The 16792-nt window shown below is 39.8% G+C and overlaps 1 protein-coding gene across 1 annotated transcript; it reads left to right on the forward strand.

The window, feature by feature from the left end:
* Nucleotides 1–3722: 3722 nt before the first annotated feature.
* On the forward strand, nt 3723–13987 carry trim101 (tripartite motif containing 101). The gene is made up of 11 exons (XM_079225706.1): nt 3723–3926; nt 5830–6011; nt 6154–6331; nt 7167–7262; nt 7516–7593; nt 8298–8453; nt 9128–9150; nt 9291–9415; nt 9575–9987; nt 12912–13041; nt 13867–13987. Exons 1-10 carry the CDS (start codon nt 3744–3746, stop codon nt 12996–12998), a joined length of 1521 nt encoding a protein of 506 aa, XP_079081832.1. The 5' UTR covers nt 3723–3743; the 3' UTR covers nt 12999–13041; nt 13867–13987.
* Nucleotides 13988–16792: the final 2805 nt, after the last annotated feature.

Below are 16792 nucleotides of genomic sequence, written 5' to 3' on the forward strand. Positions count from 1 at the left end.
TTTTGACAATAAAGTGAAAATGACAGACCTGCTGTATATACACGCAGAGTACATAGAGATTTAGAGATGTTCTGTTCTTAGCATGAACTGATGATGTTTGTGTCTGTCAGGCAGATGTGTGGGTAAATGAAGTATATGACACACTGTTGTAAAATAAATGTTTCTGTTGCTTCAGACTCTTTTCTCACCGTGTCTTTGATTTAAAAATGGAAAGCGGAGATGAGGAGCGGATCACAGAGGTCTGGTAAACTCACTCGTCTCTACCTCCAAAACCCATTTCTTTTGTCTTTTACAAACTTGTAGTCAAGTTGCTGAGTCAGTTGAGACTTTTGTCATGTGCAGTAATTCTCAGCCAGACCTGTAAACATACTTTGATGTACAATTGGTGGAATTCCCCTTTTAAATCAGATCTACAGCAAAAGAGTCACATATCCAGACCTCAATTACAGTGTTAAAATGTGTCACTATTGAGTACTTTTGTGTTTTTAGAAAATGTTTGAATCTGCATTTCCTATATATTGCATTTCCTATATATTGTTGAAAGTTGGAAACAAACCAGAACTGCTGTCCACATTCTCTGCTAATTATTTTGACTTTAATTTTCTATTTACATGACAAAATTACTGTTCTATTGTTACCTGGGAACACTTTAAGGTTCAAACTACACACAACTACCACTTCAACTGTATGCAGCAGATAAATCATGGGAAATGTCATTGTTACGTTCACAATCCAGACCCACCAGTCGGTTTTAAAATGTGTCCTCAATGAGTAGTTTTATATAATCAAAAACTATCATTCTATTTACTATGAATTTGGTCAGCACACCTGTTGTCTTTAGCATAGTTGTGATAAATATTGATTAGTGTCAAAAGGTTTTATCTCATGAATCACAAACCTAAGGAGTTCATAATAATATAATGTATAAGAGGTTCATATGAAAAGCAATTTTCAAAGGAAAAAAAGATAATAGCACAAAAACTGATTTGAGCAATTTAACCATCTAAAATGCTACATTCCTGGCTCACTCAGCTATAATTTCCTGTAGAAACCATAATATTCATAATATATTGCGTCATATCTGCGTACAGTTAAGTTATAGTATGTTATAAGCAATTTATTATAAAAAATTATATTGCATTTTTAAATGCTGAAGTCAAAGTTAAGTGTCAAACAAAAAGAAAAACACTTAACACAGGCTCAGTAAATAGGTTATACTGTGCATGGAAATATTGCAACAAGTAGAGGTAGACTGACTTTTCTGCAGTGGTCCCGTTAAGCTTACAGTAATAAAAATGACTCAAGATTATTGTGGTAATTATTAGTATATATATTAAATGGCTACAGTTAGCACCTTTTAAGAGGACAGTGAGTGTGTGTAACGGTAGAAAGAGCACAGCCTGGCATGGTCTTAATGCGTCCACATACCAGCCACTGCCTGATATGGTGTGTGTGTTTGTGTGTGTGTGAGGGGGTATTATATCAGAGGCACTGGGCTGAAACCTGACACCCCCCAACTCAAATCAGTCCTCTCACACGCACACTCTCACATTGCTGTGGATGGTGAGGAAGCTGCGAACCAACAATCGCAGCAATCGCTACTTGAGTGGATAAAATGAGGAATGGAGTGAGTGCTGGATGAGTGAGAGGTATAGTGAGGAAGAGGTTCGAGAAAGTGGAGAGACTCCCTGTCCAGGCAGATTTTGTGTCGGCGTTCGTTGTCACAGGAGCTAAGCTGGAGAGATCACAAACTGACTGCTGCTTCGTTACTCTCCTCGGATAAGATACAGATTGTTCTTGAACTGGTTGACTTCGATTTGACTTTTCTTGACCTCAGCTTTCCATTTGTGTTTTTTCTCAGTACATAACTGGACATAAAAGGTTTCTCCAAGGCAACGAAAGCCCGGCTGAACTCAAACTGTCTGAGTGAGTGAGTTGGGTATTTCCAGAAACTGAGACAGACAACCTTTCCCTCTATTGAGCAGCACCTTCATGCAAAACTTACCCAACAACTGAGTTTCAAAGTAAATTACATCCTGGGAAACTAAATTGCCGTATCCTGGGCTCTTTGTGTATGTAAACACAAGAAGAACACCCAGACGTTTGGCCGTCCTGCTCTTCCTGCTGGACTTTGCAGTGATTTTGAAAACTGTAACAGAGAACTGGATTTAATTGAGACTCAAATACATTCCAACAAAATTATTATGTGATTGACTCTTAAGACGAGCAGACAGGTCACACAGCAGCCCAAGCGCAGCGGCCATCATCAGATGGAGAGAAAGGTGAGTAAGCAGGTTTTGTTATTGCTTTGGCTGACTGTTATGTCAATGCTGTTATGTTTAGCTTTTCTCTTGAAATTTGTCCCGCCTTGTCTTTCTTTCAAGTGTTATTTCCTTTTTTTGCCTATCGTGAGTTATCTTGTGTTGACTGTATATTTTATTGCATTTCCCTTGCCTTTAAAACAAAAACTTTTGAAAATCATGCTGATGCACAAATTGCGCTGAGGTCATCCACCACATTGTCAACATTGAGGCCACTTTTTTTAACAATGGTTGCCGACGTGATGGTATTCTGATAATACAGTTTGAGCACTTGGAAGTTTGATCTTTGGATCGTTGAATTCGCAGTTCATTAAATGCGTTTTGAGCCGTTTTTGGTCAAATCAATGCAGCAAAACTTTATTTTAAATTCTAGTTGTTAGTTTGAGACACTAATATACCCTTTTGTCATATCATAGTAGGAAAAGCACATGTGTATTCAGTAGTATTAACGATAGCTGTATTCCAGAGGTCTGACATTGTGCATGCTAGTTCACCTTACTGGGAAGCTACTACGAGAAGATTTCTTCTTGTGTTGATTTTGGCTGTCCTTGTGGACAAAAGCGATGGTGTTTTCGAGCGTTAGAAAACGTCTAATTTTACAGCAGCAGGGTCAGTGTGCTCGCGTAGTCCCGCCTCTGGGTCCCCCATGCCTCCCTTCCTTTCCTCCGGCGGGCCTAGCAGTACGACCTGGGTCTCCAGCGGCGTGGCATTGCTGTTGGCTCCCAGCGGGACCCCGGTGGAGCAGCAAGGCGAAGCTCTGTTCCTGTCCAGACTAGGTGCCGCTGCTGCCGGGTGCGGAGCTCTCCACCGCCCGCCGGACGAAGGCTGCAGCGAAGCCGCTTATGTCTGAACTGAAAGAGTTTCTGGTGAACATGCGTGCTGCGATGCTCTTTACTTCAGTAGGTCATATAGAGGCATCGGTATCAGATTCAGACTGTTTCTTAACCAGTTAAAAGGTTCATGTTTTAACCTTAATGGAATTGAGCCATAATTAATGTTTATTTCACCTGTGCTTTTCCCACCATGACAAGTCACATGTCTGCTGTGAAAAAGGTCCATTTCACCATAATCATTTTGGGGATATGTATCGAAAAAGATGCAAAAAAAAACAACATCTAGAATAGCTCCACTGGAACGTTTTTCAGCCATAAAAACAGAGCGGTATGACTTTCTCTCAGTGTAACTTTCATATAGCTTTTATGAAGAGGTACAACAATGTGATATATATGTGATGTATATGTGTATATATATATATATATATATATATATATATATATATATATATATATATATATATATATGTATGTCTCAACTGCAGTCCCTCCCAAACAAACAGACTTGCTGGTTGACAGCAGCAGAACAGTGCGTTCATTCAATCAGTTCTGGTGCCGACAGGAGGAGGTGAAGTTTGGCGGAGCAGCCATGTCTCTGCCGGCGGAGCTGAGCTGCCTGCAGGGCGGCGGGGGAGCAGAGGGCGAGGCGGCGCTGGCAACGCTGGAAAAACAGCTGATCTGCCCCATCTGTCTGGAGCTCTTCAACAAACCGGTGGTCATCCTGCCCTGCCAGCACAACCTCTGCAGGAAGTGTGCCAATGAGCTGTACCAGGTCTGTGAGACGGCACACGTGTTTGTGTGTGTGTGTGTGTGTGTGTGTGTGTGTGTGTGTGTGTGTGTGTGTGTGTGTGTGTGTGTGTGTGTGTGTGTGTGTGTGTGTGCGTGTGTGTGTGTGTGTGTGTGTGTGTATATATATATACATATATATATATACATACATGTTTGTACTGTGTGTTTCTGCACAGACAATCCCTGTATGTCCACACAGTTCTGTACATGTATGTACTGTATGTGTTGGAACACACTCATCTTCCATCACATACTGCCAGCACAACCTCTGCAGGAAGTGTGCCAATGAGCTGTACCAGGTCTGTGAGACGGCACACGTGTGTGTGTGTGTGTGTGTGTGTGTGTGTGTGTGTGTGTGTGTGTGTGTGTGTGTGTGTGTGTGTGTGTGTGTGTGTGTGTGTGTGTGTGTGTGTGTTCGGTGGATTATCAGTGTCTAAAATTGGATGTGTGGATGTATAAGTGGTCCACCTGCCGTGAGCTATATTTACTGCTATTGTTCAAATCGAGCGTGTGTGTGTGTGTTTCACGAACACGTTGAGATCCATTTTGCAGCAGCTGTGGTTAACGAAGAATGTTACAAAGTTTATGTAGTCAAGAACTCTAAAAATGGAGAAGACGACTCACACACTTGCCTTGTCCACTCTGCTGTCAGGAGACTTGCTGGGAGACGGGTGGAGGCAGCTCGAGGAGACAGATATGGACTTCTTGAGCAGTGTGCAGTCATCTTAAGGCCGTGTCTACATTTTAAAACTCACTCCTTTTGACCGTTTCAATATTGCCGAAACCGATATAAATTCCAGCTGGCCGTAAACACATTGTAAAGCATCTCTTTCTCTGAGTGTGTTTGTCTCTCTACCGGCTGATCCCTCGGCCAGGCCCAGCAGCAGCTGAAGCTTACTAAAGGTCACTATTTCAGGACTTGCTACACCTCTAACCTTCCGCCCTTCTGCTCATCTGTCCTTCTCTTCACTTGTCAATCGGTCTGCCCCTAAATCTCAATTCCCTAATTAGTTTCCACCTTGGATCAGTTTTCCCCTGTGATCTCTTGTTTTTTGTTTCTGTCTTTAACTGTTGAACTATTGACCCATATTTCGTATATTGTCTTTTTGGCAGTAAGCTGCTCTATACCGAAACATTCTCCTGAAAGTCTTCGATATTCATTTGACCGTACATATCCGCCATATCAAGTCAATGCAGTGTGTGTCTCTCAGCTTGTTATATTTCAGGATTAGAACTTTGAATGTAATGTGATCGTATTTTTGTATTTAGCTCTTCCTTGGTAAAATTCCCATTGAGACCTAATTCACCACAGGCCTTTTCTATAAATCATGAGAATGTACGATAGCCTTTCATATTAGATTCAATGTTATAAACAGTCTACAATTATCAGAACAATACACACATTCAGGCTCCCTCATGTGATTCCACTGCAAATATAAATGTTCAAGAAAAGACTATGGAAAATATTCAGCAAACTTATTCATATATCTTTTTTATTTATTAATATATTGCGACCCGCTTCTGGGTCCCGGCCCAGACTTTGCTAATGACCAATCTAGAGACAGGGAGAGTGAACATAAGGTACTCTAACAGTGTTGTGTGTGTGCTGTCCTCTAAGTCGCAGTGTTTCCATGTTGGATGGTGAACAGGGGATTTGGCCACCTTGTTTTTACCCAGTAACCCGTCCTGAACCGGCTCTGACTTCACCCAGGGAGACATTTGGAAGGCTGACACTAAAACTGCGGCCAATTATTAAAATCCCAGCATGCGGCTGCGTTGTAAGACAACATACTCCAACTGTTGGGTGTTGACAAGCAGTCGTGGAGGGTTGAAGATCATTCCTATGTGAATAAAACAACACCCTGACATTGTTTCTGTCTGTGCAGCCTTCCTTGTTCCAGGCTCGTACCACCATGCAGGTGAACAGCGGTCGCTTCCGCTGTCCGTCCTGCAGACAGGAAGTTGTGCTGGATCGTCACGGTGTCTACGGCCTGCAACGAAACCTGCTGGTGGAGAACATCATCGATGTCTACAAACAGGAAGTCAGCAATAACAGCAATGCCGCGAGGTGACAAGAGACAAATATAAGAGAATTACGATATAGAATATGCCTCCATAACATAAGTACAGGTGTTTGAAGACATGATGTTCTCTCTCTCTCTCTCTCTCTCTCTCTCTCTCTCTCTCTCTCTCTCTCTCTCTCTCTCCAGCCCTGGCCCTCCTCCTCCTCCACTTCCTGCTCAGGTGACATGTTCAGATCATGAGGGTGAGAGGGTGAACATTTACTGTCTCACCTGTCAGGTTCCTACATGTTCTCTCTGTAAAGTGTTCGGGGCTCATCAGTCCTGTCAGGTGGCTCCACTGACAGACATCTATCAGCAGAAGAAGGTACATGACATTCTTCTATTACGGTGTGTTGACAGTTATACCAGTGTTTTTTCATGTTTTAAAGCTTTATACATGCTATGTCTATTTTATCTACATCTATCCTTCTGCCATTCCTTCTATGAAAATCGACTTGCAGAGATAGATAGTAGCCTAGTCCATTTTTTTTATTTTTGTCAAAGTAACGTTAGATGTTTGAACAGGGTAGTTGTGTTAATGCTTTTTAAATCAATCTGCACTTTCAAAGTCACAGCCAAAACGTCGGTGTTGCAAACCACGGATACGTTTAATGTTGAAGTTGCAAGTGACACAGAGCATTGCGCAGAGCAAGTGATGTAGTATTTCGGAGACAGTTACTGAAAGTTTGGTGGTATAATAATGATTATAACAAGCCAGACGGTCCACAAAGGGTCAGTGGGGGGTGGTGATGGATGGTTCAAGCAAACCCAGGGCTTTCACCTTGGAGACCTCTGTCTGTATCCCCAAAATAGCCAACAGTATACAGGAGTTAAAAACCGCAGTCAAATGCAACATAAATAGTATTCCAGCAGTAAAATGAATCCAGAAACATTATATCTAACAGTTAAACACTGACAGGGAACATTTTACTGCACTATCAATATTGAAGTACTTTAAATAAATTCTGATAGTACTTAAATACTTTTGATAAAGTGAAGTTTTGAATGCAGTACATTTACTAGTAGTGGAGTATTTTCACAGTGTGTTATAAGTACCTTCAGTAAAGGATCTGAATTACAGAGCTATTACATTTCTAAAGGCTGCAGATAACTAATAATCATAAGTCTTAATAATAACTTAATTTCCTTTTGTTTCTCAGGATGAGCTGAATGAAGGAGTCGGTTCTTTGGTGGCCGTCAACGACAAAGTCCAGGCATTGATCAATGAGCTGGAGGAGACTTGCAAAAATATAGAGGTCTGTGTGTGTGTGTGTGTGTGTGTGTGTGCGTGTGTGTGTGTGTGTGTGTGTGTGTGCGTGTGTGTGTGTGTGTGTGTGTGTGTAAAGGATAGGCCATACAGCGTTTCCTGCCTATATGTAGTAATAATAGTTTTTGAATATGCTTACTAATTTCACCATCACATACATACATTCAGTTTCTAGTTCTAGTATCGTATGAAAACACTGAACATTTTGTTTTGTGCACTCACCTTCATTCCTCTCTTTGCAGGAGAACTGTAAGACTCAGAAACAAAGTGTGTGTGAGAAGTTCGATCGTGTGTTTTCGATCCTGGAGGAGAAACGAAAGGTCAGAAGTTTTCCTGTTCTCAGCACGTTTTACACATATATTATTATTATCATATTTACTGTATTTCTGTGCTTCAGTTACTATTTCCTTTCCACAATAAAAAACACTCTGATGTAGTGCCATGCTACTAACAAACTCAGTCAGTTAAATTGGCTCGTTGATGAGCTACAACATTAAAATGCTCTTACATAAATTCATTAGTGGTAAAAACAGAATATTATAATATTATACAGAAATAAAACACTTAAAGAGGAGACATTTTACATAATTTAATTGAATTGAATATATTTTCTTACTTAATAATTTTACTTTGATACTAGTAAATTTAGCTGCTAATACATCTGTACTTTTGTTTAAGTAAGATTTTTTATTCAAGCCTTTACTTATAATGGACTATTTTAAGACTGTTATTCCTACTTTTACTAAAGAAAAAGGTCTTCCATCACTGTCTATGAGTGTTATTTAAATGGACATTGACAGTAGTAGCAGGATTATTGGCAACAGAGTTAGAATACTGATAGCAGTAGCAGATATGTGTCAATATATGAATGAACTCCTCATATATTTAATATTATAATATTGTTTTTTTTTGCTAATTGTAATGTGTATTGTGCATATTCAATTTCTATGTAAGCAGTAAAAGTCACAGCAGCAGTAACTATTCATTAATTATTGTCTTCATCATCATCATCATCACGCTGAAGGTGATGACGCAGCGAATCAGTGCTGAGCAGGAAGAGAAGGCAAGCCACGCCCAGTCGTTGGTGCGTCGCTATGGAGACAGCATGGAAGCCAACAGCAAACTGATGGAGAGAGCAGCGAGCAGCATGGAGGAGCCGGACATGGCTGCTTTTGTTCAGGTGTGTGTGTGTGTGTGTGTGTGTGTGTGTGTGTGTGTGTGTGTGTGTGTGTGTGTGTGTGTGTGTGTGTGCGTGTGTGTGTGTGTGCGCAAAATACTTTGATTTCCATTAACTTGTTTGAACAGATGCGCTTTGGAATGAGGAAGAACTTAACGCTGTAAAAAGGCGACGGTACAAACCTGCATTGCAAACATTATTTTCTCATAAAAAATACTACAATGCTGAATCTTATACAAAGACTAATTTACTCTCCTAGAAACATGCAGTTTGAATGGTCTCCCTTTGTTTTGTTTTTATTTCAGTCAGGAGGGTATTTTTCTTAATGTAAAACACAGACCGACAGGACACACATGGCCAACAGTAAATAGTGATTAAATAAAGGAAGAGTTACTCACATCTGTTGCTTGTGTAAAAGTATCATTACTGCAATAATACTAACAAGTAACTTACAGTAGCAAGTTTGAGAAATGTTGAACTTCATGCTTGGACTTTCTGATGTTTGTTTATCATTTCTCTTTTTATCATGTTTGCTAAGTTTGTTTGTGCATCTCATGCTGAATTGAGGGGATGTTGGAAACATTATGTAGATAATTATAATAGATAATAGATATAATGATTATTTGAGTCCAAAATCTCTCAAATAACCCCTACATTTTCCCATTTCCTCCCTTCAGAATTCAAGAGAGCTGATCACAACGTGAGTATTCTGAGAGGATATGTTGTGTGCTGTTGCCTACTGGATGATATCATGTTGATACAGTTCTGAAGTGAATCATTTGATTGATTTTTTTTTTCTGATTCCTTTTCTTCTGTACTTTGTCTTCTGCCTCTCCTCAGAGTGAGAACAGCGTCCGGCTCCTGTCCCGCTGAGACACTGAAACCAGGTTATGAGACTTTGAGCTGCTACATATTTAACTTCCGCAGACAAGAGACGGCTCTGAAGAGCATAGACTTCTTTAAAGGTATGAAGAGGAACGGCCTGGGAAACCACTTTGAAACTTTGCATATTTATATTGTATACATACAATATTTAACTAGTGCAAAATTAATTCAATAACACTTCTAAATGTAACGTACTATGCAAGCGCACATTCTCAACGGGTATTGTTTTCTCTCTGCAGTTTTGCAGAATGTTCCTGAAGAACCAGAGGTGGAAAAGGAGCCTGAGGAACCCAAAGAGCCCTCTGTCCAGATTGTAGAACCAAAACATCATCAGGAAACCTCCCCACAGAACCCAGACTCTGTTGTAGAACCAGTTGAAGAGCTATTCCCAACACGGATAACCCCACCAGTGAAACCAGCTGCACCAACATCAGCCCCAGTCCCACCAGCTCCAGGTCTGGTCAGGGACTCTGTGGAGCCTGCAGGGGCGGTTCTGCAGCCGGAAACCGAGGACCCGGACTTAAATGACGGAGAATCTAGTCTGACGAAGAACAAAACAGAGGATCAAAAAGAGTGGGCCGAGGGATGGGCAGCTGCTGGTCCTGGAAAAGAGGGAGCCGTCTGTGAAGAGGAGGGAATGAGCACACAGCAGGTACGTTCAGCTCAGTCTTTTACTTCTTAAGTCAATTCAAGCAACCCTGAGCCTTTTAACTACAATGTGTGCATTTTTGAAAACCATTTTATAAAATGTAAAAAATTATAAATTTGATCAAATCTAACTTTAGATTGATTTCCTCTCCACACAGCCTCTGATCTCCATTCCAGTAAACTTAAAAAAAAATCAACTCACAGAGACTAGACATTTGTTAGAAGCACTTAAAGTGTAGCACAGTTTGTGGACTATATATATTTGGCTAGAATAACATTATTATCATGTGGTAAATCTGTTGTGTCGTGGTGTTAATCGTTGGGCTTGTTGGAAGGTATCAATGTACTTTAGTTAAGTCCCAAGGCATTGGTGTCAAAGTCCAAGTCTTTTTTTATTTTGTCCGTCGGGTCTAAAGTTATCAAATTTGTAACTCGAGTCCACACCTCTGGAAATAAAGTATACTGTGAGTCACAGCTGTCTGCTCAGTGTGAAGAGTTTACTTAAAAACTTGATCGTACATCTCCTATCTGTTATAAGCTCCGGATGTTTTCAAATCTCTGAGGGTTGATTGGAGTTAACTGAAACCAACAATTTGCATAAAAGGATAGAAATCAATCTATAGCACAATATAGGCTTTGGAAAACCAACCAGTCGTTGGTACTGGGCTTAAAGGAAATGGGAAAATCTTCTGTGCGGCTTTTTAACCGTCTTTCTCCACATATCAGTGTGAGACAGTAAGTGATGCAGGTGATTGGACGGCACAGAGTGAGACAGAGGACAAACAGGATGCTCAGGAAGAAGAAGATGCTCCGTTTTACCCCAACTGGTACAAACCCAACAGCTGGCACAGGCTCCGCTCCGATCCTGCAGGAGTCCCAAAGGTTTCTGATGCGCACCAGATGATGAGTTCACAACCAGCTGGGGATACATGTTCAGAGGCCGAGATCCACACTGAGGTTGAACGTGCAGTCCAAGTCGTGTCTGAGCCCCAAATACAACCACGATCCCTATGGAGTCTGGTAACACAGACTCAGACCCAAGAACAGAACCAATATCCACCTGGACCACAACAGCTCCCACACCAGTCAGAAAGCCAACCTCTGTCTCATCTGCAGTCTCAACCACAGAAGGTGTCTGCTGAGCTGGGCCGAGCTATTACACTTGTTTCCCTTGTGCGACTAAGTAGGCAGAGATCTGGAGAAAGGGAGGAGAAGGAAGAGGAGAAGGAAGAGAAGAAGGAAGAGGAGAAAGACATGCATGGCTGTGTGTGCCGACCGGACGCTGTGGAGAAAAGCTTCAGCCTCGTAGAGGGCAGTTTCCATCTTGGCGACGGTGTGTCTGAATATATTGATAGTCCATCATCTGTACCAGCGGAGGGGGCTCGTTCTGGGGTTGAAAGAGGAAGCTCAGTGATGGACAAAGACAACGTTGACGTCAGTGATAGGAGGGCAGAGGAAGTAGAAGAGAAAGTGCAACATGATGATGATAATTTAGATCTAAAATGTGCTTCAGAGCTGAAAGATAAAGGGTTGGGAGAGGGTGACGCTGAGACAATGAATAAAGAACTGGAAGAAGAAGACATGTGGTCTGATGAAAGGAAAGAAAAAACGAATTATCTATTAATAAAGGAGGATAGCTGTGAACCACAAAATGTCAGCTTGGATGCAGGAGATCACGGTGTGGAGGCCACAAACAGCTTGGTGCAGGGAGACGGGGGCACTGAGATTGAGGCAGTTAGTTCAGAGTTTGCAGAGAAGAGAGAGAAGGATGGAGAGAACAGCAAGAAGAATGGAGAGAAGAGAAAGAAGGATGGAGAGAACAGCAAGAAGAATGGAGAGAAGAGAGAGAAGGATGGAGAGAAGAGAGAGAAGGATGGAGAGAAGAGAGAGAAGGATGGAGAGAAGAGAGAGAAGGATGGAGAGAAGAAAAAGAAGGTTGGAGAGAACAGCGAGCCACCAGAAGACTTGAAGACTGAAAGTGGAGAGAAAATCACTTCCTCTGTCTCTCTCCAGGTCAGTGTCGTCTGGTTTTACCTTCGTCATCATCAACCGGGCTACTGCACTCTTCACCACCTGCTGATGTGGCTGCATCTCCACATCTTCATCATCTTCATTTACATCATCATCTTCTTCTTCTTTTTATTTTTCTTCTTCTCTCTTCTTCTTCTCTCTTCTTTCGGGTTGTCATGCTGTTTATGTTTTGCAGAGTGTTTTGCAGAGTGAAATTGCTTCACCACTCAGGTGTCTGTCTTGTTGTTATTTTGGGAATTGAAGGGAAAACAGGAAGGAAGAAGGGGAAATTAAAAGTTAACCTCATTTCAATGACAAGAAAAAAAAACTTGTTTGACCTTTGACAAATACTGAAAGGAATATTTTATTCAGCAAACACCTTTGTTAGCAAATCTGAGACTGTGTTGAATAATAATAATAATAAGACAAAACAAAGGGGACATTTAAACATAGATAAAACAGTAAAATAGACCAAACAATAACAAATTCAATACAATGAATGCAAATAAAAATGTAATTAGTGATATTCTTCCTCTCACTTTAATTTGGGACAGAACTAAAGCTGTCAGATAAATGTAGTGAAGTAAAAAGTACAATATCTCCCTCTGAATTATAGCAAAGTATAGACGTATAAAATGGCATGAGAAGAAAATACTCAATTAAGTACTGAAGTACTAATATAGTAAATACAATTTTATTGCACCAATAGATAGTTGTGAGTCCTCTTTTCTTCCTCCTTCCTCCTTCACATTACAGTCTTTTTGTTGCAGCTCTCCATCTCTCTCGGTCATCCCTCCTTCACCACAAATCTTCTCAGCTCCTCACTTCTCTTGTTCCTCCCGTATGTATATCTCATCATTTACCTCCTCCTTTATCCACCTCTTTCTCTCTCTTGCCCATCCCTCCATCTTCCTCCAGGCTGTCATTCTGCTCTTCTACCTGTTGGCCTTCCTGGTCCTCCTGCAGAAGGTTTGGGCTTACATCGGCTGCTTCATTTACACATAACACCAGCAGGAGACACAACCATCCTCACTGCTGCACAGCGCAGGTAACTAAAGCTGTCAGACAAATGTATGGATTCAAAAGCACAATATTTCAATAGATATATCTAATGTGTGTATGTATGTATGTATGTATGTATCTATCTATCTATTTACTCTTGCCTCTGCTGGCATCTTGTGGTATACATGTGTAGTTACATTAAATCAGGAAATAGTGTCTTTCTATTTTAAATCAAATATGAAAATGATAATGACATATTGACTATCTCACTTTAAACTATAACAACTATATTGCATTTGTGTTATGCTCCAGCAACACTGGCATCACACATTACACCCCTCTGCCTCATGCTGTGTGATAAGTTGTGGTTGTAAAAATGTCCTAAATATGCAGTGAAGTGCTTCTTCTGACTGCATCTTTACATATAGTTGTGTTGTTAATGTGAAGTGTAATGCATGATAAACTACATAAATATAGTTTTGTCAACAAGTGTTTTTCTGCCATAGTCGAAGTGGAAATGTCAGTTTGGATCCAAAACTCCTCATATAGTTATTCTCAATACTCAACCACTGCACTTTACTGTAGTAAAAAACTGAGGTGTCTGTACTTTACTTGAATATATCCAATGCATGCTGCTTCGGGGATTTTTTTTTTAAACTCGTATACACTTCCCAATTATACTTATACTACTAATGTACTTTTACTCATTAAACATTTTCAATGCAGTACAAGTACCTTTACTGAAGTAAAGGAACTGATAGTTCCTCCACTGGTGATAGTGAACAACAAACATGTGTTGTTTTTGTGTTGACTGTTTCTATGTGATACTGAGTCTCCATATAAAGTCATCTGCTGCCCCCCTTTGCTCCAGATGGAGACTGAGACAAGGAGTCCGGCTGAGACCAGTCCTCCTCAATCCTCGTCTTCCTCATCTTCCTCGTCTTCCTACTCTTTTAAACTTAGCGAAGCTCCTCGACGACCCAGGTACTGCTTCTCCTGGCCAAACTCCCCCGACAAGAGGAAGTAGAGGACAGAGAGAAGCGTTTCGGGGATGATGTTTGGCTGAGGAGATAAAGAACGAAAGATGCACTCCGGAGTCAGTTTCATCAGCTCAGCGATGCCCTGCGACTTAAAACATGCTTGAAGTTATACTCACTAAAAACTCTGACTCTTTTGGGCTTTTATTTGAAAATGTATTGAGAGGAAAAAGATGTTGCCCTTCACACTAAAGGTTTTCACAACTGTCAAGTTTGTTGTTTCTTGTTGCATTAGCAGAAGATTAGTCATACTGCAGAGTAGAATAAGTAGTATGTGGAGTAGTAGTCAGTATTGTATGTAGGAGCTTCCCTGGTACATTCATTCAAGTACTTAAGTATAATTTGGATTTACTTGTACTTTACTTGAGTACTTCCATTTTATAATCCTTTATATTTCTACCCTATACATCTCAGAAGTAAATGTTGTACTTTTTATTCTACTACATTTATCTGATGGGTTTTGGTTACTAGTTTCAACATTTCAAATGGTGTACTACTAATAGTATACACAGTATGTAAAAGTGTCTCCATCTGGAAGAACTAAAACATCAAATTATCTTACATTATTATTATTATCAATAATAATAATAATTAGTGATCAAAATGTAGCAATAATAGAACACTGTGAAAGGAGCCATTCTGCACAATGACTACTTTTACTTTTGATACTTGAAGTATATTTTTCTGATAATACTTCTGTACTTTTACTTCGGTAACATTTGGAATGCAGGACTTTTACGTGTAATGGAGTATTTTTAATGTATGGTATTTCTAGCCCAGGTAGTTGCAGTAGAAGAGGAAGTATGACTTTTAGTAGCTATGGCAGAACTAGTCCCAGTAGGATGCTATGTTTAGTCTTAGCCTGTTACTGGAGTCGCTTCAGGATATGGACAAACATGTTGCAATACTTTTTACTGCATTTTACTGTTCTATCTAATCAAATATTTCTGACAATACAAAAAAGACTCACGAGAGCCCTCTGTTAGATAATCTTACTCTTTTTTAATCGATGAAATTGAAGGTTTCAACAGCATTTTACGAGTGATATGTGCAAGTAGTTGTAGCAGTTGTTCACAAAAGGGAAAACAACAGTTCTTAACCAGTTTGAGCCACTTTAAAACTGATGACTTTGGATGCCACATGTGATTCAGTGTGTATTGGTATCGAAAACATTTATGATTTCTTTCATGCAGCGACAGTAATGTTTTATGTGTATTTATTTGTGAGTGTGTCTGAGCACTTTCTTTTTGAGTGTTTGGTGTATGTCAGCTGGTGTCTAATGCAGGGCAGAGATGTTCAGATGAGATATTGGTTTTGTTTGATATCTGCTTAGATGAAATAAATCACTCACTTTTACGCACTTGAAGTGTTGCTTGTGTGTAGAGTAGGCTTTGCATAAATACACAATAAATAGTTAGCTCTTGTCAAATAATTTGGTTTGGGACACAAATCAAAATATTTGCGTGACGTCGTTTGACTACACCGGAAAAAAAATGCTCGGAAATTCAATATCTGTAATGTAAGTGGTTTGAAACTTCCTGTTTGGAGGGAACACCTTTAAAATAAAAGCATGAAAACGAAGAGCACGTTTACTTGAGCCATCCATCTAAACATTCAGGATAATGCACACTTGAAGATGAACATTTAAATGTATATTTGTTTACTGCTAAGTTTAAAGTTAAATATGTAATCACTCCATATACACATTATTGTTTTCAGGGTACTCTGAAAACAATCTTCCAACCATTCATAATAATACTTATGAGCCCCTAATTACTCAATGAAATACAAGCCAAAACACCTTGAGGCATATGTTTTCTAATAAATCAGAATAGCATTAAATATGAGTATGTGTATGCTATTTTTTTCTGTGATCACTGTTGTAATTTCACTTAAAACTATACTAACTCATTATGTTGCATTATGATGAAAACATCGTTTTGCCCCGTTCAGTATAATGCCAAAATAAGGTGACAAGTATGGATCATGAAATATGAACCAGTTAATGGTAAAGATGTGTAGGATTGCTGATAGAAATGCATGATTATATCCACGATATTGCACATTATGTGCCATTATAAAATGACAGTTGTAAGGATTTAGATTGATGCCTTGTGGAGACAATTCATTTTAGTCTCTTAAGAAAATTGGGGATTTTATCGGTGATAAATATAGTAATTTCTCCTCATCATCATTAAGTATCAAATAACTTTCAGTCATAGACTGACACCAACACGATGCAGCACACAAGAAAGCCACAGGAAATCCTTTCTTTCTGTGAATATCAGACTCTACAACTCGTCTTCCTCATGCAGAGAGATGGAAGGCAACATGAGGTGCTGAGGTGACTCCAGCTTCCACTTCAGCTCTGTTCTGTTTGATTGTTATCTCTCTTTCTTTGCTCTCTGGATTTAATTGTTTCTTTAATACACCTCAATAATTGTTGTTGAAATACCATTACATGTATGACACAGTAAACATGTTTCCAACCTGTTTACATTTCTGACATTGTATACATTTGGTTTCTGCCCCTTAATGTTAATATTTGTTTTATATTATTATTTTAATATTATTCAGATCGCAAAGGTCCTCCACTGCTTTTCCTTTCAATGCTGTTTTGTTTTGTTTATTTTTACCCTAAACTGTGAAACTAACTGCCTCTGGATATGGGAATGGCAAACTCTATTAATCCAGATTTTAATTTGGAGTAATTTTATAGCCTTAGTTTTTACATTATCATAATGTATTATCCCCGGTATT

This window comes from Taurulus bubalis (assembly GCF_910589615.1).
Source record: "Taurulus bubalis genome assembly, chromosome: 11".
NCBI lineage: Eukaryota > Metazoa > Chordata > Actinopteri > Perciformes > Cottidae > Taurulus > Taurulus bubalis.

Coding starts and splice junctions, on each gene's coding strand:
- trim101 (XM_079225706.1), top strand. CDS start 3,744: ATGTCTCTGCCGGCGGAGCTGAGCTGCCTGCAGGGCGGCGGGGGAGCA. Junction 3,927..5,829: donor GTGCCAATGAGCTGTACCAG/GTCTGTGAGACG, acceptor CTGTCTGTGCAG/CCTTCCTTGTTCCAGGCTCG. Junction 7,594..8,297: donor TCCTGGAGGAGAAACGAAAG/GTCAGAAGTTTT, acceptor ATCACGCTGAAG/GTGATGACGCAGCGAATCAG.